Consider the following 14,347-nt stretch of genomic DNA (forward strand, 5'->3'; position numbering starts at 1 on the left):
GTGAGAGCAACTGCGCGAGTTCCACTGCAGCAAAAGCGCCATGCACAACTTCACATTACAAAGATGCAGAATGGACAGGGCGGCGCGATCCTGAAAACAGTGGGCCAGCACACAGGAATATACAAACGACATTTCAAAATGACTTGCCATCCTAATCAATGATCGATCGCTTTATCATTTTATGGACATTTCTGTCATTTCTGTTAACTCTAGCATGTAAGCAGAAGTCATTTCACGTCTGATGCGGTCCATTCTCTTACACTCCCATAGTAGCATCAGGTCATTGTGGTCCAACAGCTACACAATCTGTGCAACCCTTCTACACCTGATGTGCCTCACCATTTTACCATTTAGATCTCTATCGCGGACTCTATATTTCATAAATACTTTAATACATATGTCAGCTCATGCACTCAACGTATCCCATCATCTGGTCTGTCCTAAAGGCCACTGGCCCGGGCTATTGCCCCTTTATGGCTAGTTTTCCTTTACATGTCCAAGCTTTGGTGTAGAGGTGGCATACCAAATCAATACAACGAGCAAAGGAAGTCTGGAAATATTAAGATATTTACTAAAGCTTAGGAAATCAGTCCTTCATCTGTTTAGATATTTCCAAACAATAATAATTAATAAAACATTTCTGTATCGTTCATACATAAATAATAAAATAATACAACTCCTGTCACATATCTCCTGCAGAAGGGGCGAGACATATTACAGTTCAGGGGACGTGAGAAGCACAGAGCTGATAATACAACTCTGGGCACGCAAGCTACACAACGCGGAGAACATTACATTTCCAAGCACACGATGCGCCCAGAGAGGTGCCCATTACCACTCTCGGCAAAGGATGCGCTGGGGATGGTAAATATGCCTCCTTGCAGAAGCCCCCTGCAACGGAAAAGTACAGCAGCTGGCACGTGATCTGCACTGGGCAGTGACGATCGCTTCTCCAGACAGCAGCCTCCTGCAGAGGCCAGGGGTCAGGTGACCATCTCAAGCCCCACCCCCTCAATTCTAGGAACACCCTACGAGAGCTTCCAATCAAGTCACTTACCTGCAGTCTCAGAAATAACCTTGGCAACAGCAACATTAGCTGTTCAAGTTCAAGGTCTAATAACTGGAAGAAAATACAATTCAAACACCACAGATGCAAAACATAAAGAGGGGGGGGGGGTGGGGGGGGAGGAGGAACACTCGTGAAAGATCGCAGGTAATGAGAGAATAACAGGCAGAAATATAGAGCAGCCCGAAGAAGAGTGAACAATGGAAGAAAATATAAAGTGCTGAATAAAGGGGACAAAAGACAACAAGACAGAAAACAAGAAACTAGAGTGCAATCGAAAGCCAGGAAGAGAATCAGTAGATTAGTTCTGCCTGAGTCCCTGGATCCTGCTCGAGTCCCTGGATTCTGATTAATAGGCCATGTTTGCCCTCTGTAGCTCAGAAGAGAAAACAGTTCATGCGATGTTCACAACTATACTGAAGCAGCAGGACGCTGAGGGGAAGGAAGTAGCATATATATACCCGGCGACCAACCTCAAGGAAGCCAGAAAAGGCAATCTGCTCTCTTCATTGCCTGCTGCCACCCAGAGCCATCACTGCGGCCAAGAAGCAGGGACCCGTATACAAAAGAACCAGAGCAAAACCTAAAACTTTTAAAGTCAGTCTGTCTGCGTGGGGCTGCCCATGTCATTTCATTTTGGGCTCCACAAAAACCTTATCTCCATCCCGGATGCCGTAGGAGTGCAGTGCCCTCGCGTTGAATTTCATCTCCTCTGGTCCAAAGGGGGCCTCCCGGTCCAGGTAGTACAAGCGCATATTATTGGTGGATAACTGGACCACCGGTTTTAGCTGTTTTTTTAAGTCTGCCACCGTCTGGTCAAGGCGAATACTCATTTCCTCCATTTTCTCTTCAAAGTGCACTTCCACCTTGGCCTTGTTCTGAGGCCGCAGATTCACCTCAGCCAGTGGGGCCAATTTGCCATACTTCGTAACTAGCTCTTGATACCTACAAAGCAAAAGTAAAACAAAAGAGCAATTCACATAGGGTACGTGAAATGATAACATGACTTTCAAAATTAAATAAATATGCTATAGGGTAAAGAGTGACAAAAAGGAGCCAATGTCATATGCATGGTTAGATCAGTGCGGCACCAGCAAACAAAACAGTCTGTCTTCTATGTTTTTTTTCCAAAATCGAATCACTTACCGGCCCTTTGCATCTACGCCATACGCCAACTTCTAAGTGGTGATGCAGGGCCACCCCACTACACCTCGACCTTGTCATCTAATGCTAGCCTACAGCGTCATCACTTCAAAAGAACAACTCGACCCACATCTGACTATCCAGCTGTCAGGACAACCCTCTGTTCCCCCCCCCCCACCTAACCCCAAAGTAAGGTTGGTAGCAGGGAGAGGCCAATTAGAGATAAGATAATGTGCAATCAGACTCAGGCTTTGTTTATGGAATGTGGAAGCGAGGAAAATGGAGAGTGCAAGAGCAGACAAGCGTGAGCCTCCACTCTCAGAGACGCACTCTCTTACTGCCAAGTATTGTTGCGGGTCAGAAGGAGGACACAGTCTCCGATCATGCATTTTACTGGGTATTTATTAAAGAATTTTAATAAAGCCTGTCTATGCCTATTCTACAGGGCGTTCCTACCCAACAATACTAGCTAAGGTGCTCGTCAGTCGCCAGTGAAAGCCCATAAATGTTAACCACCCAAATCTAACCTATCTGACCATACCACTATGTTTAACAACTCAAAACATTAGGAAGGATTCCTTTCTCTTGAGATTTCTTGGTTTATGGTTCAGTAACTTTTCAATAGACAATCAGGTAGTCTCTAGTGATTACTTTCATCAGTTCGTACAATTCCTGCATTACTGTTTTAGAGTTGTTTCTCGTATCTTGTTTTCTTCTAGTACAGGGGATTCCCCTCTCTCCCCTTGAGGATATGATCCAACAATTATCTTTTCCTTCTGGGATAGTTCTTGGTTTCCTAAATAGTTTATACGTTTTGATTTCCTGTTTCTCTTCTTCTGGATATCTTTCACAGTATACCTCATACCTCGGCAAACTACGAACATTCCTAGGCAAAAAAGGGGAGATGAGCACCCATCAAACCGTACGGTACACAGATTTTTCTTTTAATATGTACACAGTTTCTTTATCTTTTGAAAGCGGAGTCTTGGTTTCACAGAGATAAAAGCATCTGCTAACCACAGATATGCTGAATAAGCCCTCGCAGCTTCTGCACCAGTACAGCTTTTGGGTGGCAGTACACCGGAGTTATACATTCTTCTTTAAGGTGAACCCTTTGTGAGAACACTTTTTATTGCCCGCCCTCTTGTGAAATGTGCGCGTGAACGTCCATGTGCAACAAATGTTGCCTATGCCTTGGATAGCTGATCAGAGCTAGAAGTGTACCTTCTGGGGCCAGTTTCTGCACGCCGCCACATGGGGGATCATTCACTCTCTGCTCCTCCAGGCATTTCCCAGGGTGCGCGCTCTTGGTTTTTTCCTACATCCTAGAAGTGTACCTCTGGGGCCAGTTTCTGCACGCCGCCACATGGGGGATCATTCACTCTCTGCTCCTCGAGGCATTCCCCCGGTGCGCGCTCTTGGTTTTTTCCTACATCCTAGAAGTGTACCTCTGGGGCCAGTTTCTGCACGCCGCCACATGGGGGATCATTCACTCTCTGCTCCTCGAGGCATTCCCCCGGTGCGCGCTCTTGGTTTTTTCCTACATCCTAGAAGTGTACCTCTGGGGCCAGTTTCTGCACGCCGCCACATGGGGGATCATTCACTCTCTGCTCCTCGAGGCATTCCCCCGGTGCGCGCTCTTGGTTTTTTCCTACATCCTAGAAGTGTACCTCTGGGGCCAGTTTCTGCACGCCGCCACATGGGGGATCATTCACTCTCTGCTCCTCCAGGCATTTCCCAGGGTGCGCGCTCTTGGTTTTTTCCTACATCCCTAACAGTTACTTTTTTATTATTTTATTTCTCAGCTTGATATTCCTCCTGCTCTCTTCGATGTTCGTGCCCCCTCTCTCCCCTCCCCCCAAAGCCTAGTCCTTTATTAGTCTCTATTTATACCATTAAAATGTCCCCTAATCTTCTGTGCTTTGGTTTCAACTGTCAGTTTTACACCAATTCCCCAACTGTGTTTCCTTTCCGACTAAATCACAGAGTGTCTCTGCCATCACACTTTTATATGCGTGCTTCGTGCCATTCCCCTTAGGACTGTCGTCCCCCTCCCCTAATTCACACCCGCTTTATTCTTCTGCACGTGATCTAGGGGTCATTTAGAATTCGTCACTTTCATTCACTACCTGTAGCAAAGGGGCCCTCCTTCCCTCTGTGGATATTACGTCTTTTGTTCTTACACTTCATTTCTCCCCAATTTGACTACTGTTCCTCACTTCTTTGTCTCCCCACCTCACTTAGTCTGCATTTCAGTCCGACACTCTGGCTCCCTTCTCATCCCACAGCTCTCACTTCCTGCCTTGGTACTCTTCACTGGGCTTCTTTAGTAGCCAAACTTAGGTTTTGCCATTTTAGCAATGTTTTTAAATGTGTTCATGGTCTTGTGCATTTCTAGATATTGTCTCTGGTTCGGTTTTTTTTTCTCCTCTTGTCGCTTCAATCATCCCGTTTGGATTAGGCTCAGCCCGGTTTACCTCCCTTCTGGCCCAGAACTCTGGAATGCACTTCCTTACTCTCTTCGGTCTACCCTGACTTATTTCCTTTCACCCCTCACTGATAGCCAATCTTCTGCTGACGCCATCCCTAAAAACCGAAGCATCAAGCTTTCTTTCATCAGCTCTCTAGTTTTGACTGTTTTTGTAAACCTAGCAGCATTTTGACGAATGCACTTTATACATTCCAGAAAACTTCTCAACTTTTGCTGGACTTCGAGGCACGAAAAACATTAGCAACAATGGACTAAGTTAAAAGTTTAATGTGTCTTTTTGAAACACAGTGCAATGTAAGTAGACAGACCCCAAAACTTACTGACCCTTCCTCTCGACGTTCTGGCCACTATACCACCATTCGCAAAACTGTGCATTGGCTGAAACGGTATCTCCTCTAAGGCTTCTTGGATGGCTAGAAACGTCTTTGGAGGCGGCGTGGCAGTTTACGATGTGGGTGTCAAGACCGATGATGTCTAGCCATTCCACATCTATGACTGTGACCCCGAGGAGGGTGCGTGGAGAGGACTCACTCTTTTCTATGGGGGTACGGCCGCCAGGCATAAATGGATCATGGCTACGCCCAGAGACACTCCCAGGCTGGCACCTAAACCCTATGCCCTAGCTGACACATTAGTCGCCCGTAGCGCACATCCTGAACGTTTGAACTCTATGGCGTGTAGCATGTGAACATTGCAAACATCCCTTTCCTGGAATTCTTACAAACGCAGGAGGCCCATTTGTCGAAATGTGCCGGCACAGAGTTGAGAGAATGCTGAAAAGGTGCACAGAAAAGACCTCAACTCTCCAAAAGCGTCACTACCGAGAGTGTCATTTTTGCATGAAAAAAAGGACAACACTGAAAAGCGTCAGTCAATGCGCCATAGAGCAGAAAATGAATTGTATGTGAACTGACACCATATTGCATGATGGGATACTGCTTCAGCCAGGCTAAATTAACAGGACCATTTTCCCCCCAGACGATTTAGCTGCTGGTTCCCTTCAGGGCACAGAATTCTGCGTCTGTATAACAGCATCAAAAAGGCTTTTTAAGTGAACAAAGGGACCGGCAAATACAATTTAAAAAATGTTTTGGGTAATTTTTTAAATGACCTTGGAATGTGGAGCTATTCGATGCTTATTAATGAAGACTCCAGATTGGGGGGAGGTGCTCTGGGAAGCTCTCCTACACAGCACTACACAGTTAGCATCGAGGCCACAGCTTCACTTCCTACGCCTTGCCCCAAGCCACAGTTGCATGGCATTTCCTCTGAGGAATCCTCAAAGCTATCTTCACGTCACCTCACTGCAGAAAGCAAGATGGCAGAAGTGGCTTGAAATGGATTACATCTTTTCAGCATGAGGGCAGTTCACAAACCGGAAGTACAGCAGAATGGGTAAGTATGCGAAGGAGCGTAACCAGCAATCATTTCACACAACTGCAACGGAGTGCCACTTTTTTTTTTACTAGACATATTTAAGTTTGTTTTACCGTTGAAAAGCAAACACTGGAATGGGTCCCATGTGCCATGCCAGAGGCATCGGAAAAGCATGTCTTGGGAAAGGTGGTGTTATTTCCATCTTGAGTATCCAGCACCACTTGTGGTAAGTGCTGAAAACCACCGTGAGTGTGAAAAAGTGCTCGTGGTACCAACAGACCAGGAAGCTTGCAAACTTTAAACAATGATAAAGTTCTGGAGGGGGAAAAAGTACTCTTTGTTTTTGGAAGTTGGTAGGAGTGCGACTCGGATGGTTATGACTGGATCTCGCTGCTATGGCTCACATTTCTTTACGAGTGTTCCCTTCTCTCTTGAAGCACGTATTAGATCAGAGCTGTGTTGGTCAAGTAGGACACGCACAAACAGCATGGAGTCTTTAAACAATTCCACGTGTGAGGGTTTCCCAAGTCAAGGGCCAAGAAACCTTGCTTTCCCTATGATAAAGGAGCTTACAAACTATGATTGTTTTCATCAGAAAATGGTGACTGAAAAAGAAGCTTTTTCTCCACCTTTTTCTGTTCAAACAGTTTGAAAAAAAAACGTACATCTTTCTGAGGGTGATACATCGAGTAGGACCTGGACAGAAGCATCAAGGACGTCAGCGTCAGTTTCATGACACTAGCGTCAGGACACGCTGCCATCACAGTTTGTGGCAGGTATTATAGTGTGCCATCAGATTTATATTTCACAACAAAATTGTGATTCTTGGCATTCATACCTGGACGAAAATGACTGGCAACAGTAAGGAATTTCTCAAGATTTAACACACAGGGCTGCAGCCTTCGCAATTTAGACACAATATCAAAATGGCCCTGTCTGGATATGGAGTTACTGGCCATTCGGCGCAGTGGGACAATAAACAGAACATGGAAATCATTACATAAACATAGAAATGTGGTCTTGCATCTGCAGATTTTCACAATTTGCACACCCCGATTATCTAGTGGGTGGAATATAATAGTTAAATGTGTGTTGGACACTGCCACTTGCAAGACATTGTGGGTAAAGTTCTAGATAAGAGTTAAAGAGTGAGTCAAAGAAAATGTATTTGGGACACTGGTTTGACATATTTGTATCTGCCTAGATCATGTGACTTGTAATCTTTTAGTGGGAAAGCAAAGCATTTTGATGAGCTAGTGCAAAGGTGGGATTTTGATGGTTGTATACAAATTGTTCGTTTTACAACTGTTCGAATTACAATTGACTGAATTGTGAAGGTAAACTGTAACATATATGCGGGGGGGGAAACCCCCCACCCAACGCAAACACCCCCCAAAACCCTATACATCTCCAAACCGATATAGATATATATGGGATACATTACTCACCGTAATCTTATTTCTGATGCTTGTATCTGCTTAGATTCACATGCTGTGCATAGGCCGACATCTAGTGGAAGCTGCAGAGTATTACAGTTTGTTTTTCCAAACTCGAAAATGGACGTCGACACAGGGCGTGCCAGTAATACTATCCCTAGTGTGATGTCCACTGTACCCAAGATCCCTCACGAGCGAGGATCCTCAGATTGTATTTTTTCTGACATGAGGTAGCATGAGGAGTAGCGCGAGTACAGATAATCCAAGCAGATAGATAGAAAGGTAAGACTACAAGCAACCATGCGCCTTCTCTCAGGGGGGAGGAAGGGTGGGTCGCATGTGAATCTAAGCAGATACAAGCATCAGAAATACGATTACGGTGAGTAATGTATCCCTTCTGAGGCTTGTGGAATCTGCTTAGATCACATGCGTGCATTGATTAGCGAGCAGTACCTGAAGAAGGAGGTGGGATGTGAGAAGGGTCATGAGCAAATAAGTGTCTTAGAACCGCTTGTCCCACTTGTGTATCTGCCTTGGAATGGGTGTCAATGCAGTAATGCTGAGTAAAAGTGTGAATAGAGCTCCAAGTAGCTGCTTTGCAAATGGTATCAAGGGGTACATTTGCAATGAAAGCCAGAGTGGCCCCAATGCCTCTAGTAGAGTGGGCTCTTGGCGTGAAAGGCAGAGTTCTTTCAGAGAGTGAGTAACACAGCTGGATACAGTTAATAATCCACTTCGAGATGGCACCTTTAGAGACGCGATCCCCCTCTCTGCCTGTAGCTACGGAGACAAACAGTTGATCTGTTTTTCTTAGCGGTCTGGTTTTATTTACATAGTAGAGGACCGCCCTACGCACATCTAGGGTGTGTAGTTTCACCCCAGCCGAGCTTTGAGGATCCTGGAAGAAAGCCGGAAGCTCGATGGACTGGTTTACATGGAATTTTGATATAAACTTAGGTGAGAACCTAGGGTGTGTGCGTAAAACCAGTTTGTCTTTATGGACAGTAAAGAGGGGATCCTGCACTGACAGAGCCTGAATTTCACTGACCCTTCTTATAGAAGTAATAGCTACTAAGAAGGCCGCTTTATAAGTCAGGTGTTTGAGACTGCTTTTGTGCATGGGCTCGAAAGGGGGTCCCATGAGCTTGGCTAGCACCACATTAAGGTCCCACCCTGGTGGTGGGTTTGAAATAGGAGGGTGAAGCCTCTTTACTCCTTCCATGAAGGCTTTAACTACTTGTACTTTCCACCACAGGACCTTGCTATGGGAAGCAGTGTATGCCGACAGGGCTGCCAGGTGTACTTTCAGTGAGTTAAAAACCAATCCTGCATCTAGCAGGTGGAGCATGTATGTAACAATAGTGGAAGGAGTGCAATCAACAGGGTTGATTTGTCTACTCTGGCACCAGATAACAAACCTATTCCACTTGTCAACAGTGCCTTGTGTTTGGTTTTCTAGATTCCTTTAGGATGTCCATACACCTCTGTGGTAAATTGAGATGTCCAAACTCTATGACCTCAGGAGCCATGCTGCCAGGTTCATTGAGTTGGGTTGCTGGTGCACTGTTTGACCTTGGTGCTGGGACAGAAGGTTGTACCAGGCTGGAAGTTTGATGGGCTCGCACACCGCCATGGGAGCAACTAGGACGAGCGTCATCGATTCTCTGTTCATCTTGTTCACCACTTTCCTGATGAGAGGAGTTGGTGGAAAAGCGTACGCAAACATCCCTGACCAGTTCATCCACAGGGCGTTCCCCTGGGAGTCTGGTTGGGGGAACCTGGATGCAAATCCTGGGCATTGTCTGTTTTCGCTTGTGGCGAATAAGTCTATAGTGGGGAAACCCCACCGAGAGAAGATATCTTCTACGACCTCTCTGTGTAGAACCCATTCGTGTTCCTCTGGGAGGGAGTCTCTGCTCAGAGCATCCGCTAGGGAATTGAGCTCCCCTGGGACATGTTGTGATGACAGGAAGATGTTCCGTCTGAGTGCCCATCTCCAGATTTTCTGGGCAAGCTTGGACAGATTTGGCGAACGAGTCCCTCCTTGCTTGTTCAGGTAGAACATGGCTGTTGTGCTGTCCGTCCGGATTTGCACAGACAGGTTTAGTAGGTGGGGCTTGAACGCTTGAAGCCCTCTGAATACTGGCAGAAGCTCTAGCAGGTTGATGTGGTTCTTGGCCACTGAGGGAGACCAGAGACCCTGAGCTGTGTGGTGGAGATGGTGAGCTCCCCACCCCGTCAGACATGCATCGGTAGTGACTACCGCCTGTATCTCGGGATCGTAAAAGGGTTTCCCCCTGGACAGATTCTCTCTTGTCCACCAGTGAAGGCTTTGTACAAGTATTGGCGAAACGACCACTAGATCGTCCCACTGACCGCTTGCCTGAGACCACTGTTTCGCCAACCATTCCTGCATGGGACGCAGGCGCGCGTGGGGGACCAGGTAAATACATGACGCCATCATGCCCAGTAAACGCATTGCTTTGCGTACCGTTATTTGGCGATCGGACTGATAATGCGGAATTTGCAGTAGTATATTCCGAATTCTTTCCTCTGAAGGAAAGGTCAACCCCTCTTGAGTATCTAGGATTGCTCCTAGGAACTGTTTGGAGGTGCTTGGCACCAGGCTTGACTTTTTCTCGTTGATTGAGAAGCCTAACTCGTGGAGGAGGTCGATAGTCCTTTCAATGTTTGTCCTGCAAATTACTGGGGGTTTCCCCCGTTATGAGCCAGTCGTCCAGATAAGGATACACCGCGATTGCCTCCCTGCGTAGGTGTGCAGCCGCCACCGCCAGTACCTTGGTGAATACCCTTGGTGCTGAAGCTATCCCGAAGGGCAGTACCTTGAATTGGTAGTGTCGACTGTCCACCTTGAAGCGCAAGTACCTTCTGTGCGCTGGGAACATGGAAATATGAAAATAAGCATCTTTCATATCCAGGGTTGGGGATTACCTCTTGTAGCATAGTCATACGAAACTTTTGGGGCTTGATATACTTGTTGGCAGGGCGTAAATCCAATACTGGACGCATTATCAAATCTTTCTTTGGCACAAGGAAGTAAGTTGAATAAATACCCTTGTTTACCTGGTGTCCCGGGACGAGTTCTATCGTGTCCTTTTCTAGCAGAATGGCAATCTCCTCGAGGAGAATGTTCTGATGTTCTAAAGAGTGTATTCTTTGTCGTGGAGGATGGTTCCGGGGACGCTGCAGTAGTTCTATACAGTACCCTGTGGATACTGTTGACAGCACCCATTTGTCTGATGTGATCCCTTCCCAAGCCTGGGTGAAGTTGGAAATGCGTCCCCCTACTGGGGTTGCGTGAGAAGGGACCCTGAACTGAGCGTCACTGCTTTGGTGGAGGCGTGCCGCCTCCCTTGCTGGGGCTCCCTCTGCCTTTACCACGACCTCTCCTATTACCCCTGCCGTAACCCTGGGTAGACTGTTGGCTGTTGTTCCACTGTGTACCCTGCCCCTGGGAATAGTTAGATCCTCTCTGGGAATTTTGGCCGCGTGGGCGACGAAAATTACTATTCCCTCTCTGGTTAGGGGGTTTATTGGTTAACTGGCCAAGGGACTTGAGTGTCTCGTATTCGTCCTTGGCATTCTTCAGTGCGTCTTCGACCGCCTTACCAAACAACAGATCGGCTTCCACCGGTTTGTCCAACAATGATGCCTGGGTTTCTGCCTTAAAACCAGACTGCCGTAACCACGCATGTCTCTTGATAACAATGCCTTCTATCAATCTGCCTGCGTTGTCCGCGGCGTCAAAGGTTGCTTTCAAAATGCAACCAGACACGGCTCTACCCTCTGCGGAAATCCGAGCTAACTGGCCCTTTAAAGGTTCAGGAGCAGAGGCTATGAGTGCCGCGACTTCTTCCCACTGATGGCAGTTGTAGCTGGCCAACAGGGTGGTGGAGTTTGCAATCCTTGCTTGATAGGCGGACGTTGAGGCTACTTTCCTGCCAAAACCATATCGTTTTTTGCTCTCCTTGTCGGGAGGAGCTTCGGACGATGACAAGGGTGTTCCAGCCCTCTTACGAGTGTTAGTGACAACTAGGGAGTCTGGCTTCAGATGTCCTCTTATATAGAGAGGGTCAGACGGGGCTGCACTGAAAAGTTTTTCAACCCTGGGATTGACTGCTCTCGTGAGGTTCGGGTTCACCAGGGACGGGTCTATTCTTCGCTGAATGGACTTAAGGATCGGGATGGTCTGGGCAACAGGCCTCCTTTCTCCCACTAACTCCTCTGCGAAGTCCCTCTCCTCCTGGACACCGTGGGTGTCAATATGGAAATGTTCTGCTGCACGTGCGAGAACCTCGTTTAGGAGGGGTTGGTTATCGGCAGGGGAGTCGGTAACCGAGGCTTCGTTTTCTACCGGGGAATCTATTCTGTAGGTTTCAGGGTCTTCCTCTTCCTGGTCCTCATCATCCCCATAGTATCCCGTCCCAGTTTGCTCTTCTACCATGCCAAATTCTTGGTCCTCACCAAAGGAAGCCTCTCCTTGATACAGTGAGTATGGTTGTACCTCGAAGGGGTCTGTAGACTTGATTGGTGTTTCAAACCGGGGCTTCTTACTTGGGAGGATAGGATCATTAGAGCCTGAGGGTGTCGCCCCTTGTGGATCATACAAAAGGAAATGGTCTGGATTTTTAATCGTAAAAATCAGCCAAAGAAGACATCCTTGACATGACCCTATCAATGTCTTCACTGGACCATTTTTTGGAACTGGGAATGACTCTCAGCAAGTCTCGGGGATTGATCTTGAGTAGATTTGGTTTTAGACATATCAGCAGACCTGGTCTCGTCTGTCTGTTTAGGGGGAGTGGTGTGTTTCACAGGTGTGGAAGAGTGCAAAGGCTGCTTCTTCTGCTGTTTTCCCCCCTCCCTGTGAGTGGAAAAATGTTTTCCCTGTCCTTTTGTGGCTCCGGAGGTTTTTGACGCCTGGCGTCGAGGATCGGGGGTAGGGTCCCTGTCCTTCAAGCGTGGGGCCTCGCTGATTTTGTCTGCGGGCTCCGACTCCTGGAGCGCGACCTGGGGGTTGAAGTCGTCTTCGTCCTCCGACGATCGAACTTCTGTTAGCCTAGGGAGCGAGGCACTCTTTGCAAGAGTGGATGATTGCCTGGAGTCATGCGGCGATCTCGATCGAGAACGCCCAGAGGACACCGAATCGGACCGTTCTGTTTGTGCCTCTTTCCGAGAACTCAACGTCGTCGAGTCTCGGTTGGACTTTGTGTGTTTAGTGTGTGTGGTGTGTGAAGCGCTTGTGTCGCCGGGGGTCTTCCCCATAGCCGCCCTGCCGGACGACCTTCCGAGGTCGGGGACTTGCGCTCGGCTGTCTTTCGACGCAGTAATGCCCTCGCCGCCCGGAAGTACGGCATTGCTGCCGTCGCTGAAGGCGCCCTCCGCTGCCATGGCTGCTTGCCTGGCGTGGTGGGCCTAACGCTTCGTCGAACGGTCCTTAAGTGTCTTAGGTTTAAACCTATTACACGCTCTGCAGTTCGCTTCGGGGTGGTCCCTCGGCAAGCAGAGATTGCACGTGGCATGCCTGTTGACCCAAGGGTATTTGCGATTGCACTTGGGGCAGAATTGAAAAGGGGTACCCTCCATACGCACCTTGAGGCAGCGGGCTGTTAAGTGTAGGAAATGTATAAGGTGTACCTATATACCAAGAGGGTAGAGTATGTACAACCCCCACTCTCCCTACTTGCAGGGCAGAGGCCTTCCAAGGCCCGGGCCGAGGCCAGAGGCCTTCCGAGGCCCAAATCCGTCGTGTAGCAGCCGACGGTCAATTTCTTCTCCAGCCGGCGTCGAGTGTCGAAGTTCGACGTTGGGATGGGGAAGGATGTAAATAAATGAATATTTTAGCAAAAGTATGGCTAAGGCCAGGGGACTCCGCAAAATGCTTCCGACCAGTATGGCGGAAAAACACACCCTGTCAATTGTGACCCTTTAAAATCGGTCAATTGTTCATTCGAACAATTGTAAACGAACAATTTGGGTAATACCATTTTGATCACCCAAAAAAGGACTCTGGCTGTTCACTGCATCTAGGAATACAAGTCAGACCAGCGGAGAATCATTTCAGTACACATTTAAGATTGTGAGTGGGGAAGGCAGAGATTTCTGTTCTAGAAACGTGTTTAGGCAAAGTAGATCAAGATCGTGGTGTAGACAAGCAATAGTTCTATTGAGGAGGAAGATGCAGAATGCTCCAACTGAGATTCAATAATTCACACCAGGGTCCCAAGCAAGTGAAAGATCTAGTGTGAGAGGTCACAAACATGCAAAAGTAATTGTTCAAACCCAGGTGCTGGGAGTGGTTGGATCCATACAGTTACACAACTTTTAGTTAAATGGCCACTCCGACGAATGGAATCCATGGAACAAAGCTAATCCATAGATGCTGAAATGGTGTGGAGTTGAGGCCACTTTATTGCACGTTACTTGGAGAAATTGGTTTGTCCGAAGGACTACAGCACCACATATCTTGATAGAGCCATGCACAAAGCAACAGTCAAAGCAGGCACTGACTGGACCTTCGTCGGGGTACAAACTAATCATGCAACAAAAACTTCATTAACGCATTTAATGATAAGCTGTTAAAAAAAAAACCATGGATTCTCATTGTATCACCAGAGATGGCAGACAACTGCGCACTATGTCAACCAAACCAAAGAGACAATCTGGTAAAGTCTAAGACATTTTGTAAAACAATCATCCAATAGGAAAACCGAACTAATTTAGTCTGTCATTTTTTTTTTTTGAAGGCCGCACTCCAACACAACTCATCCCATATGGGTAGATCAGGGGAGCTTAAAAATGAAAAAGAAATCA

At 47.3% G+C, this 14,347-nt stretch overlaps 1 protein-coding gene across 3 annotated transcripts in view; it reads right to left on the minus strand.

The window, feature by feature from the left end:
- Positions 1–549: 549 nt before the first annotated feature.
- Positions 550–14,347, minus strand: part of TBCEL (tubulin folding cofactor E like) — a 268,357-nt gene continuing 254,559 nt past the window's right edge. For all 3 annotated transcript variants that reach the window (XM_069614326.1, XM_069614327.1, XM_069614325.1), the window contains one exon: positions 550–2,011. In XM_069614326.1, coding sequence (XP_069470427.1) covers positions 1,693–2,011 — 319 coding nt within the window. In that variant the 3' untranslated portion in view covers positions 550–1,692. The remainder of the gene's footprint in view (positions 2,012–14,347) is intronic.

Source organism: Ambystoma mexicanum, chromosome 9, assembly GCF_040938575.1.
Source record: "Ambystoma mexicanum isolate Mex_15411 chromosome 9, UKY_AmexF1_1, whole genome shotgun sequence".
Classification (NCBI taxonomy): Eukaryota; Metazoa; Chordata; class Amphibia; order Caudata; family Ambystomatidae; genus Ambystoma; species Ambystoma mexicanum.